This window comes from Littorina saxatilis, linkage group LG16 (genome assembly GCF_037325665.1).
Source record: "Littorina saxatilis isolate snail1 linkage group LG16, US_GU_Lsax_2.0, whole genome shotgun sequence".
In the NCBI taxonomy this organism is placed as follows: Eukaryota; Metazoa; Mollusca; class Gastropoda; order Littorinimorpha; family Littorinidae; genus Littorina; species Littorina saxatilis.
The window spans coordinates 27,299,100-27,323,640 of record NC_090260.1 but is presented as its reverse complement, the minus strand read 5'-3'; the positions used below and the strand labels follow the sequence as shown (position 1 = coordinate 27,323,640).

General features: G+C 44.2%; 1 protein-coding gene across 6 annotated transcripts in view; it reads left to right on the top strand.

Moving 5' to 3' along the window:
• LOC138950721 (pyruvate kinase PKM-like) overlaps window positions 1-24,541 on the top strand; it is a 51,478-nt gene that overhangs the window by 16,209 nt on the left and 10,728 nt on the right. For 5 of the 6 annotated variants that reach the window (XM_070322446.1, XM_070322448.1, XM_070322445.1 and 2 more), the window contains 9 exons: window positions 2,976-3,067; window positions 3,387-3,506; window positions 5,913-6,099; window positions 9,360-9,502; window positions 10,351-10,478; window positions 12,747-12,897; window positions 13,528-13,680; window positions 14,300-14,466; window positions 15,197-15,315. In XM_070322446.1, coding sequence (XP_070178547.1) covers window positions 2,976-3,067; window positions 3,387-3,506; window positions 5,913-6,099; window positions 9,360-9,502; window positions 10,351-10,478; window positions 12,747-12,897; window positions 13,528-13,680; window positions 14,300-14,466; window positions 15,197-15,315 — 1,260 coding nt within the window. Of the gene's footprint in view, window positions 1-2,975; window positions 3,068-3,386; window positions 3,507-5,912; window positions 6,100-9,359; window positions 9,503-10,350; window positions 10,479-12,746; window positions 12,898-13,527; window positions 13,681-14,299; window positions 14,467-15,196; window positions 15,316-17,137; window positions 17,156-21,727; window positions 22,737-24,541 lie in introns of those variants that run through there. The other variant, XM_070322447.1, reaches the window with a different exon arrangement.

Here is a 24,541-nt window from a genome sequence, read left to right as displayed (position 1 = left end):
GTGCAGCTCGTGGAGTGTGAGTGGTTGACTCATGGCGTCCACTGTCGACTGTCTGGCAGGTCTCTCTCTTTTCTCTCTTCTTGCTTCTCTCTGTTTCTCGGGGCTAACATGGAGGTTGCTCTCAGCTGCATAGCTTTCAGCAAATTGGTTGGCAGCATGCTTTCCAGTTAGCACCTTCCCGTTCTCTTCTAATGTGATCTTTCCTCTGCTGGTGTTCTCATCATTCAACTGCTTGGTGAGCCTCCAGAGCTTTCTGCCATCCTTCTCAAGGTTCAGAGAGCTTGTTTTCTCTTGCCAGCTTCTCCGTCTTGCCTGTAGCTTCTTTTTGAGAAATTTGGCTTTGGCTTCCTGGAGGCGGATGTTGTTGTTTTGTGACGGGTTGACTTCTGCTTCCCTTCTGGCGTCTGCCAGATCATCATCCAGTTCCTGCAATTCATTGCTCCAGTAGGGCTTATAGTCTCTCCTGGCACCCCTGGGAATGGACTCACGCGCTGCTCTGAGGATGCTCATATTGAAGTCCTTCGCCACCATATTGATGTCTCGACCCTCGACTCTGATGTCTTTGGTGAGTTCGCTGGTGCGGTGTCTAAAGAGGAACCAGTTCGCTCTTTTGTAGTTCCACCGTGGGAAGGAAGCTTCAGTGCAGGACTCCATGCCCAGGGTCAAAAAGACTGGCCGATGGTCACTTCCACCTAGCTGTTCTCCGACCTCTCTGCTGGTTAGCTGGTGCATGTCTTCCGTGCAGAAGGCTAGGTCAGGAGTTGATGTAGTGTGCCATCTTCTGGAGTAGAATGTAGGGCAGTCAAAGGGACTGTTCAAAAGGATGAGACCTTTGTCGTCCTGCCAGTTCTCCACCTCTTCTCCTCTCCGATCCAGGTGGTCATATCCCCAACTCTGTGAATGACTGTTGAAGTCACCCACCACAATGAAGTTGGAGGCCTTTGCAGGGATCGTGTCAAGGGCGAGGTGTCTATCATTGGGGCAGTAGAAGTTGACAAGATGGAATTCTGATGTCTTCGTCTGGATTCGAATCACCTGATATTCGGAGTCCTCCATGTGCGTTTCTATCAAACAGGCATTGATGTTGTTCCTGATGAGGGTCAGGATTCCTCCTTTGCTTCGGTCTGTTCTGTCGGACCTAAGGCATTGGTAGCCTCTCACTTTGAAGGACTTTTGGGGTGTCAGGTGCGTCTCCTGAATACAGCAGATGTTGATGTTCTTCTCATGCAGGATATGCTCCAACTCTGTCTTCTTGTTCAGGATACTTTCTGCGTTCCAGTGCATGACCTGAAAAGGTCGCTGCTGACTGGGTTTCTTCCTGGTTGTGGTGGTGCCAGTCACTTTCCTCCCGCGTCCCCTGGCGTGACAAGACGGACGGGAGGGACCTCCAGTAGTTGGGGCTGGGTCCCTTTGAGGCATGGGACCCGACGCTGCTCCACCCTGGGGGGTCCTCAATGGGCGAGCGCCATTTCCATCTGTGCTGGTTGATTGTGTCATCATTTGCGTAAGTGCGTGTACCCGTGGTTTGTTAGAATGCGCCGTGCGGCCCGGGTCCTCCGTCTTCAGCATTCGGGGTTTTCTGTCGGGGTTACCTCACCCTTAGCTCATGGCCCGTACGTCCTACCCTGAGAGCACAGGGGGGAGGATTTTCCGGGATCCCACCCGGAGCCAGTTTGGTCCGCGGCCGCAAGCGGCTGATCTCCATATCTGAAGACCGTTCCCCTATCCGCCACCCGGGGACGCGCTGGGTTGGGGGTGGTCGCCCCACTGAAAATCCCACACTGGGTTAAGAAAGATCAGCCTGTCCCAGACGACACTTCTATAAGACCGCCAATATTTTTTGTGCGCATCACGTGCTCCACATAAATCGGCCGGAAACGAAGCAATTGGGAAACCTGGATACGCTTTTTGTAAGGCGTGTTAATAAATAGTAATTCCCATTCTACTGCGTCATAGTGTTTCAGTTTGTATGCTTTGTGAGCAGAATTATGTCTTGAACTGTCGTTACAGCTTACTACTGAAACATTTTAAAAACTACTGAAATTTGGTTTGTTTACTGCTGATGAGCGGTTTGAGTGTGCACAGGTCTGTAGAGAATAAAAGAATCTGACAGTTTGTGTTAATCTGTTATCATTGTATCATGAGACATCAGCATGACTTTGTGTGGGTGGATGCACGAAGAATGATATATATAGAATCTGACAGTTTATTTAATCATTTTGTACATGTATTTCTATCAGTACCCTATTCCCCACCCTACCCCACCCCAGCCCCTAATCATAGGTTTCGTCCAACTGGGACTGGAACGGTCCCCCCGCGGGTTAGGGGGAGTCCCATATTGGTTGGGACGAGAAAGAATTTACCCGATGCTCCCCAGCATGTCGTAAGAGGCGACTAACGGATTCTGTTTCTCCTTTTACCCTTGTTAAGTGTTTCTTGTATAGAATATAGTCAATTTTTGTAAAGATTTTAGTCAAGCATGAGTATGTAAGAAATGTTAAGTCCTTTGTACTGGAAACTTGCATTCTCCCAGTAAGGTAATATATTGTACTACGTTGCAAGCCCCTGGAGCAAATTTTTGATTAGTGCTTTTGTGAACAAGAAACAATTGACAAGTGGCTCCATCCCATCTCCCCCCTTCCCCCGTCGCGATATAACCTTCGTGGTTGAAAACGACGTAAAACACCAAATAAAGAAAGAAAGACTGGAACGGACTTTAGAACGTTCCAGTTCCAGGGAAGAATGCATCGCACTCAGTTTTCAAAGGAAACACTATTTAAAGATTAGAAAAAGTTAGAGCTGACGAATTTCTTTTTTTGAGACAGCTGATTTCAGCAGACATGGAAAGGAAAAATTACTTTTGGCATTTGATTATGTGTGGGCGGGGTTTGTGGGAGAGTATGGTGGCTTAATCAATGACAAACCAGTGATGTGTACAAAACTAGTGTACTAAGGGGTGATGTATTTTGTTGCAGGACCGGTAACAAGAGATGTACCTGTGCTGCAGAAGATGATCATGGAGGGAATGAACATCGCTCGCATGAACTTCTCCCATGGCACACATGAAGTGAGTCACCTTGTGAACAGTTTGCAGTTTACTTCATTGATGCCTTCCCATTTACTTTTGAGTTCATATGTCCTGGAAAAACTGGACACACTTCTAGGCTAACAATAACTTTGAGGGTTTACAAATTCTGAAGGAGAGAGTCCTGACAGTTTTGATATGGTGTTGGCATTACAGAAGTGTGTCTTCGATGACGTCTGCTTATCCGTCTTTTTACAAAAATAGAGGCGGCACTGTCACGCCCTCATTACATTTAGTCAAGTTCTCTTTCTCGTTACCTCATCGCTCACTGCTTCTATATTGTTTAATTGTTGTGTTACAGTATCACAGGGGCACCATTGAGAATGTTCGCAAAGCAGTGGAGACCTTTTCCGAGCCTCGCCCCATTGCCATCGCGTTGGACACCAAAGGGCCTGAGATTCGAACCGGACTTCTGGAAGGGGTGGGTAGACAGCAGTGTTCAAAGTTGCACCACCAGCCTTGATTTGGATACTATTTCTTAAAAATGAACACTGTGTGTGAATGCGTGTTTTTTTGTGTGTTTTATTTCTATAGGAGCCGTCCAACAATTTCAGGACTAGCAGGCCTTTCTCTGACGAAATGGATCATAGAAAATATGGGAACATGATTTGGAGAGTAATTATGATGTATTGATGCTGTCAAAGAGCAGCAAAGATGGATAAATCATACATATTTTTGTGCACATTTGGACATGCCATAGAGGTTATTCTTATTCCAACGGATCTTTGGTAAAAGATCTTATTACAGGAATCATAGCATAAGATTACAACCCCCAACAAATCATAACATAAGAACAACCTCCAACAAATCATAGCATAAGAACAACCCCCAACAAATCATAGCATAAGAACAACCCCCAACAAATCATAGCATAAGAACAACCCCCAACAAATCATAGCATAAGAACAACCCCCAATAAATCATAGCATAACAACAACCCCCAACAAATCATAGCATAAGAACAACCCCCAACAAATCATAACATAAGAACAACCCCCAACAGGTAATCTGGTACTCAATTGGTAGAGCACTGGACTTGTGATCCTCAGGACTGGGTGGTCTGGGTGGCCGAGTGGACTGGGTGGCCGAGTGGTCTGGGTGGCCGGGTGGACTGGGTGGCCGAGTGGTCTGGGTGGCCGGGTGGACTGGGTGGCCGAGTGGTCTGGGTGGCCGGGTGGGCTGAGTGGTCTGGGTGGCCGGGTGGGCTGAGTGGTCTGGGTGGCCGGGTGGACTGGGTGGCCGAGTGGTCTGGGTGGACTGGGTGGTCTGGGTGGCCGGGTGGACTGGGTGGCCGAGTGGTCTGGGTGGACTGGGTGGCCGAGTGGTCTGGGTGGCCGGGTGAACTGGGTGGCCGAGTGGTCTTGGTGGCCGGGTGGTCTGGGTGGCCGAGTGGTCTGAGTGGTCTGGGTGGCCGAGTGGTCTGAGTGGTCTGAGTGGTCTGGGTGGCCGAGTGGTCTGGGTGGCTGGGTGGCCGGGTGGACTGGGTGGCCGAAAGGTCTGGGTGGACTGGGTGGCCGAGTGGTCTGGGTGGCCGGGTGGACTGGGTGGCTGGGTGGTCTGGGTGGCCGAGTGGTCTGGGTGGCCGGGTGGACTGGGTGTAGCCGGGTGGACTGGGTGGCCGAGTGGTCCGGGTGGCCGAGTGGTCTGGGTGGACTGGGTGGCCGGATGGACTGGGTGGCCGAGTGGTAACGCACTTGCGCTCGGAAGCGAGAGGTTGCGAGTTCGACCCTGGGTCAGGGCGTTATCAATTTTCTCCCCCCTTTCCTAACCTAGGTGGTGGGTTCAAGTGCTAGTCTTTCGGATGAGACGAAAAACCGAGGTCCCTTCGTTGTACACTACATTGGGGTGTGCACGTTAAAGATCCCACGATTGACAAAAGGGTCTTTCCTGGCAAAATTGTATAGGCATAGATAAAAATGTCCAACAAAATACCCGTGTGACTTGGAATAATAGGCCGTGAAAAGTAGGATATGCGCCGAAATGGCTGCGATCTGCTGGCCGATGTGAATGCATGATGTATTGTGTAAAAAAAATTCCATCTCACACGGCATAAATAAATCCCTGCATAAATTGCATAAAATAAAAAATTAAAAAATAAAAAAGTAAATCCCTGCGCTTAGAACTGTACCCATGGAATACGCGCGATATAAGCCTCATATTGATTGATTGATTGATTGATTGATTGAGGTCTCTGGTTGTAATCAAGGCCAGAATAGACACAGGTCAACTTTATGCGATGACTGAGACGGTATCCATGTCCCACCCTCATGTCACCACCGTGTCAAAAGTTCAGGTGGGTGATTACACCTAAGCACGCACACACCTGGGGTGCCACTCTTGTTGCTGCTAGCTTTCCAATTTGGTTTCAAGTGACCTGAATTTCCCAGCAATAGAATAATAAAGTATAAATCAATAAATAGATAAATCAAGGCCTAAAAAAAAAATAGGTGTGGTTACGGTAACCCGACCTACCCTATTTTTAGGGGCCAACCCTATAACTTTTTATTACATTTGTCAACAACAACAAAAAACAAAAACAAAAAACCAGTGCAGAAAACGCAATGAAAGCGAAAGCGCTCGAGTCGCACACTTATTTCCCTGTCAAGTAAGTTTAATTTGTACACATTAGAAAAAAAAGTAAAAAAAACAAAAAAACGTGATTTCCTACCTTCCTACCCTATTTTTTTTGGCTATGGTACCTTAACCACACCTATTTTTTTGTGTGTGGCCCAATCAATAAATGAATGAATGAAAATTAATGAATTAAGGAATTTACAAAACTGCAACAGTGTTCAACATTTGACACACAGAAGATTTTTACTTGCAGGGCCCCTCGGCAGAGATCCACCTGGAAACGGGCGGCACACTCAAGATCACCACAAACGACGCCTACATGGAGAAGTGCTCGGAGGAGCACCTGTGGGTGGACTACAAGAACATCACCAAGGTCATGGAGATCGGCAAACGTATCTTCATTGACGACGGTCTCATCTCGGTCGTCGTCAAGGAGAAAGGTCAGACTGCTTGTGATAGTTAATTTTGCTGGGCTTTATTCAGGATGTTGCAGGGCTCCCAGAGAGGGTCCAGGAACACCAAGCTTTAGTGGATCCCTTCATTGGAACTTGCCTTCAGAGGTCATATTCCTCGCCGACAGATGATCCCTGTCAGTGTAATGCTGACTTTTGGAAGTTGTCTGTCAGCTCTTCACAAAAATATCATGGTCATATTGGTTAGATTAATTCTGTGAATTTGCATTGGTACAGATCTGGCAGAACATTTTCTGAAAACAGTATCAAAGGTACCAGGCATGGGAATTGTCTGCTGAAAGGCAAATTTCCGCCAATTTTTTTTTTTTTTTTCCCCCACCAAAAAAGCAAAAGTGTCCGCCGGGATAAAAAATGGGGGAGGCAAAAATGGTTCTGAAAACTGAATTTAATAGCAAACTTGGAGCTCAGGTGACACCAAATTGCACAATTTGGGTTCTTTGGAGAAACCATTTTCCGAGGGGGCATGCCCCCGGACCCCCCAAGTGAGGCTAGGCGCATTGCGCCGTCGACTTTGATATTACTTACACATTTTCAGCCTTTTTTGACTCACATGCGAAGCAAAAGTGAGTCTATGTACTCACCCGAGTCGTCCGTCCGTCCGTCCGTCCGGACGTCCGTCCGGACGTCCGTCCGTCCGTCCGGAAAACTTTAACGTTGGATATTTCTTGGACACTATTCAGTCTATCAGTACCAAATTTGGCAAGATGGTGTATGATGACAAGGCCCCAAAAAACATACATAGCATCTTGACCTTGCTTCAAGGTCAAGGTCGCAGGGGCCATAAATGTTGCCTAAAAAACAGCTATTTTTCATATTTTTCCCATTTTCTCTGAAGTTTTTGAGATTCAATACCTCACCTATATATGATATATAGGGCAAAGTAAGCCCCATCTTTTGATACCAGTTTGGTTTACCTTGCTTCAAGGTCAAGGTCACAGGAGCTCTTCAAAGTTGGATTGTATACATATTTTGAAGTGACCTTGACCCTGAACTATGGAAGATAACTGTTTCAAACTTAAAAATTATGTGGGGCACATGTTATGCTTTCATCATGAGACACATTCGGTCACATATGATCAAGGTCAAGGTCACTTTGACCCTTATGAAATGTGACCAAAATAAGGTAGTGAACCACTAAAAGTGACCATATCTCATGGTAGAAAGGGCCAATAAGCACCATTGTACTTCCTATGTCTTGAATTAACAGCTTTGTGTTGCATGACCTTGGATGACCTTGACCTTGGGTCAAGGTCACATGTATTTTGGTAGGAAAAATGTGTAAAGCAGTTCTTAGTGTATGATGTCATTGCTAGGTTTAGTTATTTGACCTTGACCCTGAAGGTCAAGGTCATGTAAAGGTCAAGGTCAAGCATGTGAGTCGTATGGGCTTTGCCCTTCTTGTTACTTTTTTCAATTCCCATGTCTGGGTACTCTTGTTACTGATATGTTGAGCATCCTGTGACATCCTGTGACCCACTCTTTTCAGGTTTAGTTCCACGCAGGACTCCCCCCCCCCCCCCCCCCCCCCCTCTATAATAACATAATAATAACACGAATATTTATAACGCGCACATATCTCACCAACAGGCGACTCAAGGCGCACATACACTCATTCACACACACACGGAGACTTAAAGTCACTAACACACACACACCATCAACCATTAAATATATACAGTTATTCAGGGTGGGATGGGGGTGGGCAGTGTAGAATGCATGGATTATTTGGAAAAAAGGAATGTCTATGTTTTTTTTGTATGCTTTTTTCGGCTGCTGGTGCATAGAGGATGCAGGGACACTCAGTTTGGGGAGTCCTGTTGTAGATTGAAGTTTGCCTGTTCAAGTATGAGAAACATCTTGGGAACTGCCTGTGTAGGCTTCAGGGCTATTGCGAGGATTTTTCCCCCCGGAAATTTGCTGAAATCAACGCACACATTTTTTTTTTTAATGTTATGGCGTTGTCAAATGTAGTCAGCTCTGCCAAAACTACAGCAAAACTTCAGGTGTTTTGAAAGAAGATTCGTGGACTGCCTGAGCTTTGATTTTATTTTCAATTTGTTGTACAAAAAGAGATTTAGCCCATGATTGAAGAAAAAGTAGAAGAGAAGAAGGAGATGGTGTGGAGGGGACTGTATAGTGACGTGTGTGACTTGATGCTACAGAGGCGGACTATAAGAGGGGGACTGTATAGTGACGTGTGTGACTTGATGCTACAGGGGCGGACTATAAGAGGGGGACTGTATAGTGACGTGTGTGACGTGATGCTACAGGGGCGGACTATAAGAGGGGGACTGTTTTGTGATGTGTGTGACTTGATGCTACAGGGGCGGACTATAAGAGGGGGACTGTATAGTGACATGTGTGACTTGATGCTACAGGGGGGACTATAAGAGGGGGACTGTATAGTGACGTGTGTGACTTGATGCTACAGGGGCGGACTATAAGAGGGGGACTGTTTAGTGACGTGTGTGACTTGATGCTACAGGGGCGGACTATAAGAGGGGGACTGTATAGTGACGTGTGTGACTTGATGCTACAGGGGCGGACTATAAGAGGGGGACTGTATAGTGACGTGTGTGACTTGATGCTACAGGGGCGGACTATAAGAGGGGGACTGTATAGTGATGTGTGTGACTTGATGCTACAGGGGCGGACTATAAGAGGGGGACTGCATAGTGACATGTGTGACTTGATGCTACAGGGTCGGGCTATAAGAGGGTGACTGTATAGTGACATGTGTGACTTGATGCTACAGGGGTGGACTATAAGAGGGGGACTGCATAGTGACATGTGTGACTTGATGCTACAGGGTCGGGCTATAAGAGGGGGACTGTATAGTGACATGTGTGACTTGATGCTACAGGGGCGGACTATAAGAGGTGGACTGTATAGTGACGTGTGTGACTTGATGCTACAGGGGCGGACTATAAGAGGGGGACTGTTTTGTGATGTGTGTGACTTGATGCTACAGGGGCGGACTATAAGAGGGGGACTGTATAGTGACGTGTGTGACTTGATGCTACAGGGGCGGACTATAAGAGGGGGACTGTATAGTGACGTGTGTGACTTGATGCTACAGGGGTGGACTATAAGAGGGGGACTGTATAGTGATGTGTGTCACTTGATGCTACAGGGGTGGACTATAAGAGGGGGACTGTTTAGTGACGTGTGTGACTTGATGCTACAGGAGCAGACTGTATAGTGACGTGTGTGACTTGATGCTACAGGGGCGGACTACCTGCTCTGCGAGATTGAGAACGGAGGAGACCTGGGCAGCAAGAAGGGATGCAACCTGCCCGGCATCCCCGTCGATCTGCCCGCTGTGTCCGAGAAAGACAAACAGGATCTGCTCTTCGGAGTGGAGATGGGCGTAAGTGCTTCTGTCTTTATGATTAATCACTTTTCTATCCCGGTAACTCCTCCGAAAGCGATGTGTGGCTGCCTAATTGGCGGGGTAAAAACAGTCATACAAGTACAAATCCACTCGTGCAAAAAGCACAAGTGTACGTGGAAGTTTCAGCGCAGAAGAAGAAGTCCACGCAATCTCTTGGGGGTGTAGTCGATCATTGTTGATTCAGCTCACCTTTATGTAGTCTATGAACCCCCCTTTTCAAGAACCCCCAATTTGTCTGAGAAAGACGAGCAGGATTTGCTCTTTGGAGTGGAAATGGGCGTAAGAGCTTGATTCTCTCTTGAGGGTGTGCAGTCATTGTTGGTTCAGCTCACCTTTATGTATTGCTTAGTTGAGACCCTCTCATACTTGACTGTTCCTCTTTATGTATAGCTCAGTTGAGACCCTCTCATACTTGACTGTTCCCCTTTATTTAAAAAAGAACTGTGCATGTTTTTCTCTGTATTTCTGAAGACAATCAGACCACTGTGGTTTTGCGAGTGAAATCATTTTTGTGGCTTGGATGCTAATCATTTCTTCATAATGATTACTAACAGCAGAGTTACAATCCACGGAAAGGCCTCACAGCCAACTATATCACCTTTTTTTTCCAACAGTAAATTCTTTTCCAACTCATATTTCACACACGAAAAAGACGGGTGTCTGCTGAATTTCACGTGGTAAAGCTCAAAAGGATTTTTGCTGCAAAATGAATAAATGAAAGTAAATAAACAATGCAAACCAAACACTTTGAAGTACTTTTTTTTCCTTTTTTTTTTTTATACGGATGTGGATCGCTTTATGAGTGTTTCTCGTGTCTTTCTCAGGTGGACATGGTATTTGCATCCTTCATTCGCAGTGGAGAGGGTGTGCGTGAGATCCGAGAGATCCTGGGAGAGCAAGGAAAGAACATCAAGATCATCGCCAAGCTGGAGAACCACCAGGGCATCAAGAAGTGAGTACAGTGGAACCCCCATTTTAAGACCTCCAAAAGTCTGAGAAAATTGGGTCTTAAAAAGGAGGGAGTCTTAAAATGGGGGTAATTTTACAGAGGTTATGAACAGAAAGTCTGAGAAAACAAGGTCTTAAAAAGGAGGGAGTCTTAAAATGGGGGTAATTTTACAGAGGTTATGAACAGAAAGTCTGAGAAAACAAGGTCTTAAAAAGGAGGGAGTCTTAAAATGGGGGTAATTTTACAGAGGTTATGAACAGAGAAAGTCTGAGAAAACAAGGTCTTAAAAAGGAGGGAGTCTTAAAAATGGGGGTAATTTTACAGAGGTTATGAACAGAAAGTCTGAGAAAAGTGGATCTTAAAAAGGAGGGAGTCTTAAAATGGGGGTAATTTTACAGAGGTTATGAACAGAAAGTCTGAGAAAACAAGGTCTTAAAAAGGAGGGAGTCTTAAAATGGGGGTAATTTTACAGAGGTTATGAACAGAAAGTCTGAGAAAACAAGGTCTTAAAAAGGAGGGAGTCTTAAAATGGGGGTAATATTACAGAGGTTATGAACAGAAAGTCTGAGAAAACAAGGTCTTAACAAGAGGCGAAGCCTTCAAGGCTCACGTAAGAAATCAACAAACAGTAACACAAACTCAATCACTCCGTCACACATACACACACACACAGTAAGCATAGACACGGTGCAAGAGTGCGAGACACTTGATCTAGATCTGTCTGTCTGTAGCCTACTTACTTACACGACTGCCTGAGATGGCCAGATCGACACGGCTTCCTCGCGCAGACACTGGAAACACGCTGTGCAGATTAACATGTAGAAAATCTCCTTTGGTATCTTCTTTATCTATTTTTCTGGAGCTACGAAACCGAACAATGTAAAATCGTCTTCTCCGACTGAATCGGCGAACTGCAGCTCGGGGATAACTGTATCTATACCACAATCCTTCACGCGATCTGACCTAACCTTGACCCCTGACCTGGTCTACATACCACACACGACACAAACCAGTCACCTGTTTTTACCCCCCCAAAACCCCCCACCACCCGTTTTCTTTGGATACACACTTTAACTACATACGTGCCGACGAAATGTTGATCATTGCTTCTATATTTTGAAGCTGTTGCTTGGATAATAACCAGGTAAAATAAGTATTTCTGTGTTTAGTCAAATGTTAAAGTTTCTATCACATACACACGCACAGACAGACAAAAGTTAGCATCGCATAGGCTACACTTACATGAGCCAAAAAGGAGGGAGTCTTAAAATGGGGGTAATTTTACAGAGGTTATGAACAGAAAGTCTGAGAAAACAAGGTCTTAAAAAGGAGGGAGTCTTAAAATGGGGGTAATTTTACAGAGGTTATGAACAGAAAGTCTGAGAAAAACAAGGTCTTAAAAAGGAGGGAGTCTTAAAATGGGGGTAATTTTACAGAGGTTATGAACAGAGAAAGTCTGAGAAAACAAGGTCTTAAAAAGGAGGGAGTCTTAGGTTGGGGGGTCTTAATACGGGGGTTCCACTGTAGTAGAAAAGGTCTAGAAGAAGCTTTTTTGACTCCCCTGAGTAATCAGTTTGGGTAGGAAGGGAGGAAGTCTTCTATTGGGGGTCATAAGGGGGGGGGGGGGGGGGGGGGTGTGTGTTCGAAGGCGAGTTGTGTAAACATTTGCTTTTCTTGTTTTCAGAATGTGTAAGGTGTAACGTAATCGAATCGAGCTTTTACTTCACGCGTTGGCAAACTCTACACCTCGTGCTAGCCAACACAATGTGTAAAATTGATTTTACAGAGCGATCGTGCTGAAGACAAATGCGTTTGGTTTTTTTAAATATTCTCCGTCTCCGTTTTAGCATAATAAACGACCATGAAAAGGCGCATAGGGTAAGCGAAAGCGGGATTGTGTGTTCTGTTTCCGGGAAGGTGTATGCATGGATTTATTCACAGTGCAGAGAGACGGCATTCACACACACGCTTTAGACAAGCGGAAAATTCTTTTTGGCTCACCTGGCTAAATTGTGAGTCTTAGTGGTGAGCAGTGTCTGTCCATGTGGGTGGCCAGCCATAAACATTAAAAAAACTTAATGTTGAGGTTATCTCAGATGTTTTTGAAGCAAGAGCTTTGAAACTGTGCACACTTCGAGGGTTTGGTGATTTATAAACACGATCCCAGTCTGGTTTAACTTTGTCAAATTTGCACAAATAAAGAATAAAAATAAATAAATAAAAAAGCCAGTAATTTGCAGAAGTCAAAGTGCTGCCTGTGCTTGTGTTCAGCTTTGACGAAATCCTGATGGAGGTGGATGGTGTGATGGTGGCTCGTGGTGACATGGGAATTGAGATCCCCCCTGAGAAAGTCTTCCTGGCACAGAAGATGATGATCGGCAAATGTAACCGCGCTGGCAAGCCTGTCATTTGTGCTACTCAGGTGAGTTTGTGATGAGAGTGAGTGTATGTGTGTGTGTTTATGTGTGTGTGTGTGTTTTTATATGTGTGTGTGTGGGTTGGTAGGTGGGCATGCATGATTGAATCCAGGAAATAATATGGTGAGAGTGTGCCAGTCTACACTGGTGCAGGTTCATTAAATTTGAAAACATTTTTATGAGCTTTCATTCTATTTTGGAATCCCCTATTTTGGCATTCAGTTGGAAAGCATTTGTGATGAACAGTAGAGTTAGTGTTGGAATATATAATTGCTGCAGATTTTCAACGACTTACAGCAAGTGTTAGAAATTTCTGGCTGAAGTAGAAATCACAGCATTTGATCTGACTGAAGAGAGACATTTTAAAAGAACAAGCTAATTTTGTTTTCCTGTTATCATGCTCATGATAGCCTCCATTCTTTTTCTTTGTTCATGGGCTGAAACTCCCACGTTCACTCATGTTTTTGCATGAGTAGATTTGTACGTGTATGACCGTTTTTACCCCGCCATTCGGGCAGCATACGCCGATTTCGGGGGAGCCTCCATTCAAAACCTCTTCCTTTCTACCCCAAATTTAGGGTGCGCTCTATGTTACATGCTTCTTAATCATTTTGTACCATGCCTGTTTTGTCCAGATGTTGGAGAGCATGACCAAGAAGCCGAGAGCGACACGCGCCGAGTCCAGTGACGTGGCCAACGCTGTGCTGGACGGGGCTGACTGCGTCATGTTGTCCGGCGAGACCGCCAAGGGCAGCTACCCTCTGGAGTCCGTGCGCACCATGCACCACGTAAGCTTGGGATGGGATGTACTGTTTCTGTTGTAGGATTTCTCGTCTTGGGGACAGCTCTTGAGCTTTTTTTCTTGTTCTATACACATGTGTGAGCATATGCACACACACACACACACACACACGCACACACAAACACAGACACACACACACACACACACACACACACACACACACAGTCACACACACTCACACTCACACTCACACACACACACAGACACACACACACACACACACACATTCACACACACACATTCACACACACACACACCACACACACACACATACACACACATATACACACACATACACACACACTCACACACACACACTCACACTCACACACACACACACACACACACACACACACACACACACACACACACACACACACACACGAACATCTGCAGTTTGCACCATACCCCCGCTCTTTACTAGCTACTGATGTTAATAATAGAGAGAAATGCATCTCCTGTGACCTCACTGACCCATCTCTACTTTGTGTGTGACGATCTGTAGCCAATAAAATCAGCTTTAGAAGTAAGTTATTTCATAAAGGACGTCTTGGTTTCATTGTGAAACGTGACCTTACTGGCCTGTTTCTGCTTTGTGCGTGTAGATCTGTCGTGAAGCAGAGTCGGCCATTTTCCACCACCAGCAGTTTGAGGAGCTGAGACGAGAGACACCAGTCTTCACCGACCCCACACACACCATCGCCATCGCTGCCGTGGAGGCGTCTTTCACCTGTATGGCCGCTGCCATCATTGTCATCACAACCTCTGGAAGGTCTGCCATGTGATGAGAGACAAGAGAGAGTGAGAGTGTGTGTGTGTGTGTGTGTGTGTGTGTGTGTGTGTGTGACAGTGTGTGTGTGACTGTGTGTGTGACGGTGTGTGACAGTGTGTGTGTGTGACAGTGTGTGTTTGACTGTGTGTGTGACGGTGTGTGACAGTGTGTGTGTGACAGTGTGTGTGTGTGACTGTGTGTGTGTGTGACAGTGTGTGTTTGACTGTGTGTGTGACAGTGTGTGTGACTGTGTGTGTGTGTGACTGTGTGTGTGTGTGACAGTGTGTGTGTGTGACTGTGTGTGTGTGTGACTGTGTGTGTGTGTGACAGTGTGTGTGTGACGGTGTGTGTGACAGTGTGTGTGTGACAGTGTGTGTTTGACAGTGTGTGTGTGTGCATGTGTACAGGCATGGATGCCAGCATCGCTGTGAAACTTACTTTCGCCTGTATTTGCACTGCTGTCTTATTACAATGCGTACTTCAGAAAGGTCTGATCAATGATTTCTTGTATTTGCCCCAGTTTGTCCCTAAAAGTGTTTCTCCTGGTGTGAAAATAGGTATTGCATAGTGCACTTCATATTGAGGAAAATTAAAATAGCTTAGTCAAAAGTTCAAGTGTTGTCTAAACAGTTCAAGTACAAGAAATACATTAAAATGTTAACATTTTCCCATTTGCAAAACACTGTCTCTGTGAGAACCTGCTGTTCATAACTGGTGGTTTGACTTTCAGGTCTGCCCACCTGGTGGCTGCCTACCGCCCTCGCTGCCCCATCCTGGCCATCACCAGGAACGCCCAGACTGCCCGCAATTGCCATCTCTACCGCGGCATCTTCCCCGTTCACTACGTCGGTAAGCAACAGTTTCACTCTTCATGTGTACAAGCTGGCTTTATGTCTTGCTGGCTTTCAATATCAAAAGTCTTCCTTCTTGCCTCATTGAATTCAGTCTTCCCTTTTGTTCTGTGTGTATTGGCAAGATAGGGCGACCGACTTCTTCCCTTTTGTAGTGTTAAACGGTGGCAATTAGTTTGCTGCTGATGTGGTAATGAGTGAGTTGAAGTGGGTGGGGGGGGTTGGGGGGGTATAGTTGTCGTCTAGGTGTTTGGCATAGGAACATATTGTTCTGAAGGTACGCTGTTGTTCTGCTAACTGTGGAAGTGTTAGGTAAAGAAGGAAGATTATTTCTTCTTTTTTGTTGTCAATTCTATCGGGGGGTGTAATATTTCTTTGGGAAGCATGCTTATCTTGCACATAAAACTTTGGGTTAGATAGTGGACATCTATTGTAAGTTTGTCTTCACTTCCCTAGCATGTCTTTTTCTTTGTGAGGCATTCTTATCTCGCACATAAAACTCTGTAGCGTTAGCTCTCAATTCATTCACATTCAATCATAATTTAATTTAACTCTTTTTTGACTCACATGCGAAGCAAAAGTGAGTCTATGTACTCACCCGAGTCGTCCGTCCGTCCGTCCGGACGTCCGTCCGGACGTCCGGACGTCCGGAAAACTTTAACGTTGGATATTTCTTGGACACTATTCAGTCTATCAGTACCAAATTTGGCAAGATGGTGTATGATGACAAGGCCCCAAAAAACATACATAGCATCTTGACCTTGCTTCAAGGTCAAGGTCGCAGGGGCCATAAATGTTGCCTAAAAAACGGCTATTTTTCACATTTTTCCCATTTTCTCTGAAGTTTTTGAGATTGAATACCTCACCTACATATGATATATAGGGCAAAGTAAGCCCCATCTTTTGATACCAGTTTGGTTTACCTTGCTTCAAGGTCAAGGTCACAGGAGCTCTTCAAAGTTGGATTGTATACATATTTTGAAGTGACCTTGACCCTGAACTATGGAAGATAACCGTTTCAAACTTAAAAATTATGTGGGGCACATGTTATGCTTTCATCATGAGACACATTTGGTCACATATGATCAAGGTCAAGGTCACTTTGACCCTTATGAAATGTGACCAAAATAAGGTAGTGAACCACTAAAAGTGACCATATCTCATGGTAGAAAGAGCCAATAAGCACCATTGTACTTCCTATGTCTTGAATTAACAGCTTTGTGTTGCATGACCTTGGATGACCTTGACCTTGGGTCAAGGTCACATGTATTTTGGTAGGAAAAATGTGTAAAGCAGTTCTTAGTGTATGATGTTATTGCTAGGTTTAGTTACCCTAAAGGTCGAGGTCAAGCATGTGAGTCGTATGGGCTTTGCCCTTCTTGTTTTATAGTTTCTCTCTTTCTCTCTCTCTCTCTCTCTCTATATCTCTCACTCTCTCTCACTCTCTCTCTTTCTCTCTCTCACTCTCTCTCTCTTTCTCTCTCTCTCTCTCTCTCTGTTTTTCAATGTCACTCACATGCACATGCAAGCACTTACGTACACGGACATAACCATGTGTGCATGCAAACACACTTTTATTTCTGTGTAGGGAGAAGCCAAAACACACCTTTTCTAGATTATATAAATTAAAATATAATCTGCCTCTTGCATGAAAATAAACTCTGAATTTTCTGCTAGTTGCTTTTGGCAACGATGACTGGATCATATAATCTTGAAACGATATATGCTTTCCTACTATTTTCACTCTGTTTGTTTTCTGGCTTTGTTTTCATTTGGTCCTCCCATAATCTTCATGCTTCTTGCACCCTTGGCTTTGTAAGAATGTTCCACATGTTCTGGTAATTACTCGATTTTCTGTTTGTTTCGGAGTTTGCCGCCAGGACTTTTCTCCTGTTATGGGGAAGGGTCCTGCGCTTGCCTTGCAGATAAATTTTGCTTGCAGAACTTCTTTTGAATTGCAGCATTTGTTATCTACTTATCAACCATTAATTTTTGTGTAGAGGCAAGTTTCTTAACTCGTGTCTGAATTGTAACTTTCAAAGTTTTGGAAGAGAAACAATTCTTTGTGAGAAGAAAAAAAATATTTCTAGGTCTTCTTTGCATGAAGTTTTTACTCACACACGTGATTGATGTGAGCGTGTGTGCTTGTGTGTGTTTGCATTAGTGTGTTTGAGCTGATTGATGTTCAAATTTGTTTGTGCATCAAGATTCAAGTTGGCTACATGTGCGTGCATGCTTAGTTTCTTAAAGATTTAGCGTGTCCAGTTTTGTTTCTAATTGATTGTAGCATCTCACTAGTGTCAATGAAATTGTTTGAATGCTAGGTGTTTAAATGCTTAAAGACGAATTCCGGAAATAACTCTTTTGATGTTTTATTGGCTGTGGAAGAGTTGTGCCCCTTCAAAACAGTGAGGCAAACAATCGCCAACAACATGTGGACTCGAGGTATTATGGTGTCACAGCGAAAAGTGAACTCCGATGAGCATATTTTTGAAAAACACATTGGAGGTCATTTGTGCCACGATAACTTGAGTCTGCAATAAAAATTATCATTGATGATTGTTGGGCTCAATTTTATGTATTCAGGGCTCGTACAGGTGCTTGAAATCCTTAAAAGTGCTTGGATTTGGGGGGGTCAATTTCAAGTCATTGAAAGTCTTTGAAAACTTGCCAAGGTCCTTCAAGGTCCTTAAAAACCCAAACGTTGCTGACTGACTACAGAGAAACCCCCCGCAGTAGAGATTTGAAAGGTTTCATTATTTTTTAAACCGCAAGGCAAAAATTGAACAGTTAAGCTACAGTCCCTGGCAATCTGTGTGCGGGGAGTCAAAAAAAGATGGTGTCCTTTTGATGCCCCGACCACTTTATCGTGATCTGGAAGTGATACATTGCCCACTTTTAAGGTAAGAGGGTGCTTGATTTTTTCTTCAAAATGTCTTGAGAGTCCTTGAAAAATCCTTGAATTTTTGGACGAAAAATCCTTGAATTTTTGGACGAAAAATCCTTGAATTTTAGGACAAAAAATCTGTACGAACCCAGAGTATTTCAAAGGGTGCAGCTCTTCAACATCCAGTTGAGATCCCACAGAGTTATTTGGGAACTTTGTCTGTTCTTTTATAAAGCAGCCACAAATGTTAACAGTGAAGTAGGATTTTAGTGTTGTACAATGCCTCTGATTGATTGTTCTTGTTTTTTCTCTTTTGTCTCCAAAAATGCCTTTAGAGAGTGAAGGTATCCGAAACTTTATCCACAATTAATTGATTTGCTCCTGTATAAAGGCTTCTTAACAATAGCTCTTTGAATGAAGAATCTTAGGCTTCTAATCCTCTGTGGTTGTGGGTCATTCGGCAAGCTGGGCCCCATGTTGTGACATCAAGTTTCAGTCCTTTTCATGCTTGTAACATTTCGAGTGGTCAATGGAAAGTATTAGTCTCTTGATTTCTGTTCATTATGCTAAATTCGATTAAGTCTTGACAAACACTTCATAAGAATAAAATGAAGAATTTGATTTTCATGTGTTTTTAAATAATTCTTTGTATTGAAATTAATGTCCCATCTTCTGTCGTCCGATCATACGCCTGCTGTTACGACTCTTTAAATTTTGTTCAGTTACCGAACGTAATTAGTAGGCAGGGAAATGAAGTGGTAATGGCATCGATTGATTTGACCAAAATCTATGGCTAAAGTTCCGAAGTGAAAAATGTTAATAAAATTGGCCGCGTAAACGTTAAACCCAGTGGGCCAGCTTTGAAGAATGACCCTGCTCCTTCCTCTTTTGATCTTGTCTGCCTGTGCTTGTATGCATTTAAAACTAGCTGCTTTTGGGTGGTAGAGATTTGCTGAGTTTTTTTTCATTTTTTCTTTTCAAGTCTTTGTAGAAGCATTAGTCTTACAGTGTCCTGTTAGACTTTGGGTTGCATTTTTAATTGCGTCTGTGACTGTGTTCTCGGTTTTTATTTTATTTAATTTTTAAATTGATTTGATAATGATTTTTTTTTTTTCCCCACTGACATAGCTATGTGTGAGTGTTTGATCATATTGCACCTCAGAATTATGCTTTTGTGTGGTAAAGTAAACTATTATTTACTTTCTTTAACTTTTTGGAACTTTTTAAAACCTGAAGTAAATTTGGGAATACACAAGTCTGATGAGAGTGCAAATCTTTTTTTTTTTTTTTTTAATCCAAAATAATCTGCTGAAGTAACATGCCTGTTTTAATTTCCATAATGCAAGTGCATATTTTAACTATGCTCTAAACGTTATGCCTGTCATTCATTTTTGAGTTCTGTCTACTCTGCAATAGTTTAAATAGTTGATGATAAATTAAAGGCATAGTCGACCTTCCCGTAAAAACAGTAGTGCTCAGTGCACCAGCTCTATATCCATTAGGCTTTTGTGTGGGACAAGATGATCCCTGGTCCTCTTCCCCCCCCCCCCCCCCCCCTACTTCTCTGGTCTGTTTCCCCCCTTTATACCCATTAGGCTTTTGTGTGGGACAAGATGATCCCAGGTCCTCCCCTCCCCCCCCCCCCCCCCTACTTCTCTGGTCTGTTTCCCCCCTTTATACCCATTAGGCTTTTGTGTGGGACAAGATGATCCCTGGTCCTCTTCGACCCCCTCCCCCCCCCCCCCCCACCTACTTCTCTGGTCTGTTTCCCCCCTTTATACCCATTAGGCTTTTGTGTGGGACAAGATGATCCCTGGTCCTCCCCCCCCCCCTACTTCTCTGGTCTGATTCCCCCCTTTATACCCATTAGGCTTTTGTGTGGGACAAGATGATCCCTGATCCTCTCCCCCCCCCCCCCTACTTCTATGGTCTGATTCCCCCCTTTATACCCTTTAGGGTTTTGTGTGGGACAAGATGATCCCTGGTCCTCTCCCCCCCCCCCCCTACTTCTCTGGTCTGATTCCCCCCTTTATACCCATTAGGCTTTTGTGTGGGACAAGATGATCCCTGATCCTCTCCCCCCCCCCCCCCCCCCCCTACTTCTCTGGTCCGTTTCCCCCCTTTATACCCATTTGGCTTTTGTGTGGGACAAGATGATCCCTGGTCCTCTCCCCCCCCCCCCCCCCTACTTCTCTGGTCTGTTTCCCCCCTTTATACCCATTAGGCTTTTGTGTGGGACAAGATGATCCCTGGTCCTCTCCCCCCCCCCCTACTTCTCTGGTCTGTTTCCCCCCTTTATATCCATTAGGCTTTTGTGTGGGACAAGATGATCCCTGGTCCTCTCCCCCCCCCTACGTCTCTGGTCTGTTTCCCCCCTTTATACCCATTAGGCTTTTGTGTGGGACAAGATGATCCCTAGTCCTCTCCCCCCCCCCCCCCCCCCCCCCCTACTTCTCTGGTCTGTTTCCCCCCTCTATACCCATTTAGCTTTTGTGTGGGACAAGATAATCCCGGGTCCTCTTCGACCCCCCCCCCCCCCCCCCACCTACTTCTCTGGTCTGTTTCCCCCCTCTATATCCATTAGGCTTTTGTGTGGGACAAGATGATCCCTGGTCCTCTTCCACACATAGCAAAAAGCTACGGTCTGTGGTTTTTCTTTCATGAATTTGTTTCTGAACGGAAATTAGTGACAATCTGACAGGATCCGCACAGATTCAGCTGTCAATATGATGGGTTTGGGTGAAGAGACATTTCATCCCATTTAAAAGTCTGGCATTAAGATCTCAGATATGGAGCCATACAGTTTTCACGGGAACGACTGTGCAGTTAACCCTTTCTATTTTAAATTGCATGTGCGAGTTTGCTTTATTAAATCTCTCTCTCTCTCTCTCTCTCTCTCTCTCTCTCTCTCTCTCTCTCTCTCTCTCTCTCTCTCTCTCTCTCTCTCTCTCTCTCTCTCTCTCTCTCTCTGCGCTCCATATATATATATATATGCATGCATGTGCATGGGACAAGCATTACAGTATTCATATAATGAAAGACAGAACTAATCAGATTGAAATGGGACTGTTACTAAGTAGAGTGCATGGAACCATCGAATGTCACTTGCACGGACACTTTGAAAAATACTAACACTTTTCTTCTTTTTTTACCCCCTTTTTTTCTGTTGCCCCATCAAACACTTGTACAATACAATTACATCACATTACACTGTACTCTTATGAACTGCTTTGATTTGTCTACCTATTTCTATGACTTGCATGTCAAAACAAAAACGAAAACACACATCAAAAACGACTTTCTTTTTACTGAATCATTCGCGTTTTGTTATCTTTTTAATTTTGATTTTTTTACCCATTCATATCACACGAAATCAATTTTATACACACTTACGGTATTCCTTTACTACTCTCTCGATCCTTTTCTCTCGATCCTTCTCTCTCGTCCCCCCCCCCCCCCCCCCCACCCACCTACTTCTCGGGTCTGTTTCCCCCTTTTTTTCCCACTACTTTTCCTCCCTTAGCTAATAGTCAGGAGGTATGGACGGAAGACATCGATCGTCGACTGAACTACGCGGTTGCGTTAGCGCGGGAGAATTATGCCATTGCAGCAGGAATCCCACTGGTGGTTGTCTGCGGCAGTCGGCCGGGCGTAGGTAATACCAGCACCATCAGAATTATCCTGGTTCCCGAAAAGGGTATGCCAGTCAGCCTGTTGGACGGATTCATTGGCCATGCAGAGGGCGATTGATTGATTGATTCTGCTGGTTTGGTCTGAGCTGGTGATGTGCATTAGGCTTCATGTTAGGAGAGTAGAGATGTTCGACTAGTCACCTCGTGTGTTTTGGTGGACGCTGATTCTTCTGACACACCAGGCCAGCGTGATAATTTGCGAGGGTGCGTAGGGCAGCCACCTTAAAACCTGTATACAGCCTCGTTATATTTTGGCGAGGGAACAAATTAAATTATACATGTGGCATTTTGGCAAGAGAGCAAATTAAGTTATACATGTAACATTTGGGCAAAGCTATAAATCTGTGATAATAGGGAAAAGTGCAATAAGAAAGGCTTGATGAAGGAAGATGTCAGGTGACAGCGGAACTTTAATTACATCCAATACTTTATGATGATTCATGTAAAAAGAAAGACATTTGTAACTGCACAATCCTTAAAGGAATTAGCCTTGCAAGGGAATACTGATACTTTGGTTTCCCTCTGGCAGTTTGATTTGACTAATTGGTATCGTTTTAGTAATGCAACAATCATGACATTTATTCACTGCTGTGTAACTAGATTGGACATGCTATAGAGATCGAGGGATATTTTCTTTGCAAGATGATTTAGAATGGTTTTACTTTTAAACTGTATACTGCTGTTGACTGTGGCTTGGCAGAAGGACTTGTGAAACTATTTTTGGGTGGTAACCTTGTACATTTAAGGTTTTGATGCACCTTCAAAGAGAAACTGAATAAGAAAAGAACATAGAAAGAAAAAAAAAATCGTAAAATCAGAAAGAACATGTGAGAAAAAACATTGTCTGTCTTTTTTTGTGGATGGATGTACTTAGTTTGATTTTCTGATGCGTTTTGATACCGGCTGCGTGAAACCGGTTGCAACTATTACATTTTCACATCACACAGAGGATGACTGATTTTAGACACTGCAACAGTGAAATTATGTTGACAGGTTCAAATGTTTGTGCAATTGCCTGGGAAAAAAACGCTTTCCTGCCGATTCCTGATTCCAACACAATCCCACACATTATCCCCTCTACCTCTTTCTGTTCAACCTGTTTTCTGTTTTTCTCAAACCTTTGGCCGTCTTGCAAATACATGCATGTAGGCTAATGAAAACAGACCTGCTTTTCTTTAGGAGCCAGTACAATACAGTGGAACCTCGCCTTTAAGGCCCACACTTTAATACTACCGCCTTTTAAAGACATTGATTTTTGTTATATACTCTTCTGTTCATGACGTCTGTAAATTTACGCCCAAATTTAAGACTCTTCTCCTTTTGAAGACCTGATCTTCTCAGATTTTTGGAGGTCATAAAAGGACCTCTGTATTAAGCGTTGGGAAGTAACTCTGTCATGGTTTTATGCACTTTGGAAGAGTTGTATTCCTTGAAAGTGAGTTGAGACTCACAGTGAACATGCTGATAGCATCACAGTTTGCTCCATGACTAATGTTTCTTTTGAAAACGTGCACATGGGAGCTCAATTGTTCACTAGTGTGAAGCTATTGGCGTTTTTATATTGTCGCCTCACCTTCATGGAATGCAACTTTTCCACAGTGCATAAAAACCCTTGCGGCGATATTTAGGAAAATGTTTATTACAGTCAAACTCCACTTTCACGGCCTTCACAGATCTAAGAAAAGGGAGACAGTCTTAAAATGGAGTTAAATTTACGGAGGCTGTGAACTGAACGTTTTAAGAATGGAGGGACTTAAAAAGGAGGTCTATAAGTGGGGGGGGGGGGGGGGGGAGGGCTTTCTTAAAAGGGGGGTTCCACTGTACCACAAAATTAGATACCATTTGTTTCTCAGCAATTCATTTACTGGACTGAAAGGACGGTCGCATGTACACACACACACACACACTCACACACACACTCACACACACACACACACACACACACACACACACACACACTCACACACACACACACACACACACACACACACACACACACACACACACACACACACACACACACACACACACACACACACACACACACACAGTCCCCTGTAAGGTTTAGCCTCAAACAGAATATTCCAGAGATCAGGGCTTTGCTTTCATGTAAGTGAACAGAGAAGTAAGTTGCGCATGTCAATCAAAGTTTGGTTCATTTTGAGAACAGTTTCATCGTGCAGTTATACTGCCTGCTTTGTATTGCTTTTTTCCTTTTTGTTCTGGTTATCTTTGGTTTGAGTGGAGCATGAATTAAGTCTTTTGCAAATGATCAGTGAGCCACCTCCTCCTAAAAATATGCCTGGCGATCTCATGGATTGTTGTGTGCATGCTGGTTAACATCCCCTGTGACAGTATACTGAACATACTGTGATGTTTATAAAAACCGGCAAACGTCACCTTTCAGCGAGATGCACACATCTGTCATCTATACCCAGTGAAAACTGATTTCAACCGAACGTTCACGAAGCATGAAGAGTATGAGGGAAACAAACAAAGACCAGAAAACAAATCAGAAAGGACATTTTTTATTGGATTTCATGTTACTAAGATGGCAGATTATTTTTCAGTGTATTGGGTTTAAGTGCTCTCCTTACGCTCTACCTGTCGGGTTTTTTATTGAAACATCTTTCAGGGTTTGCATG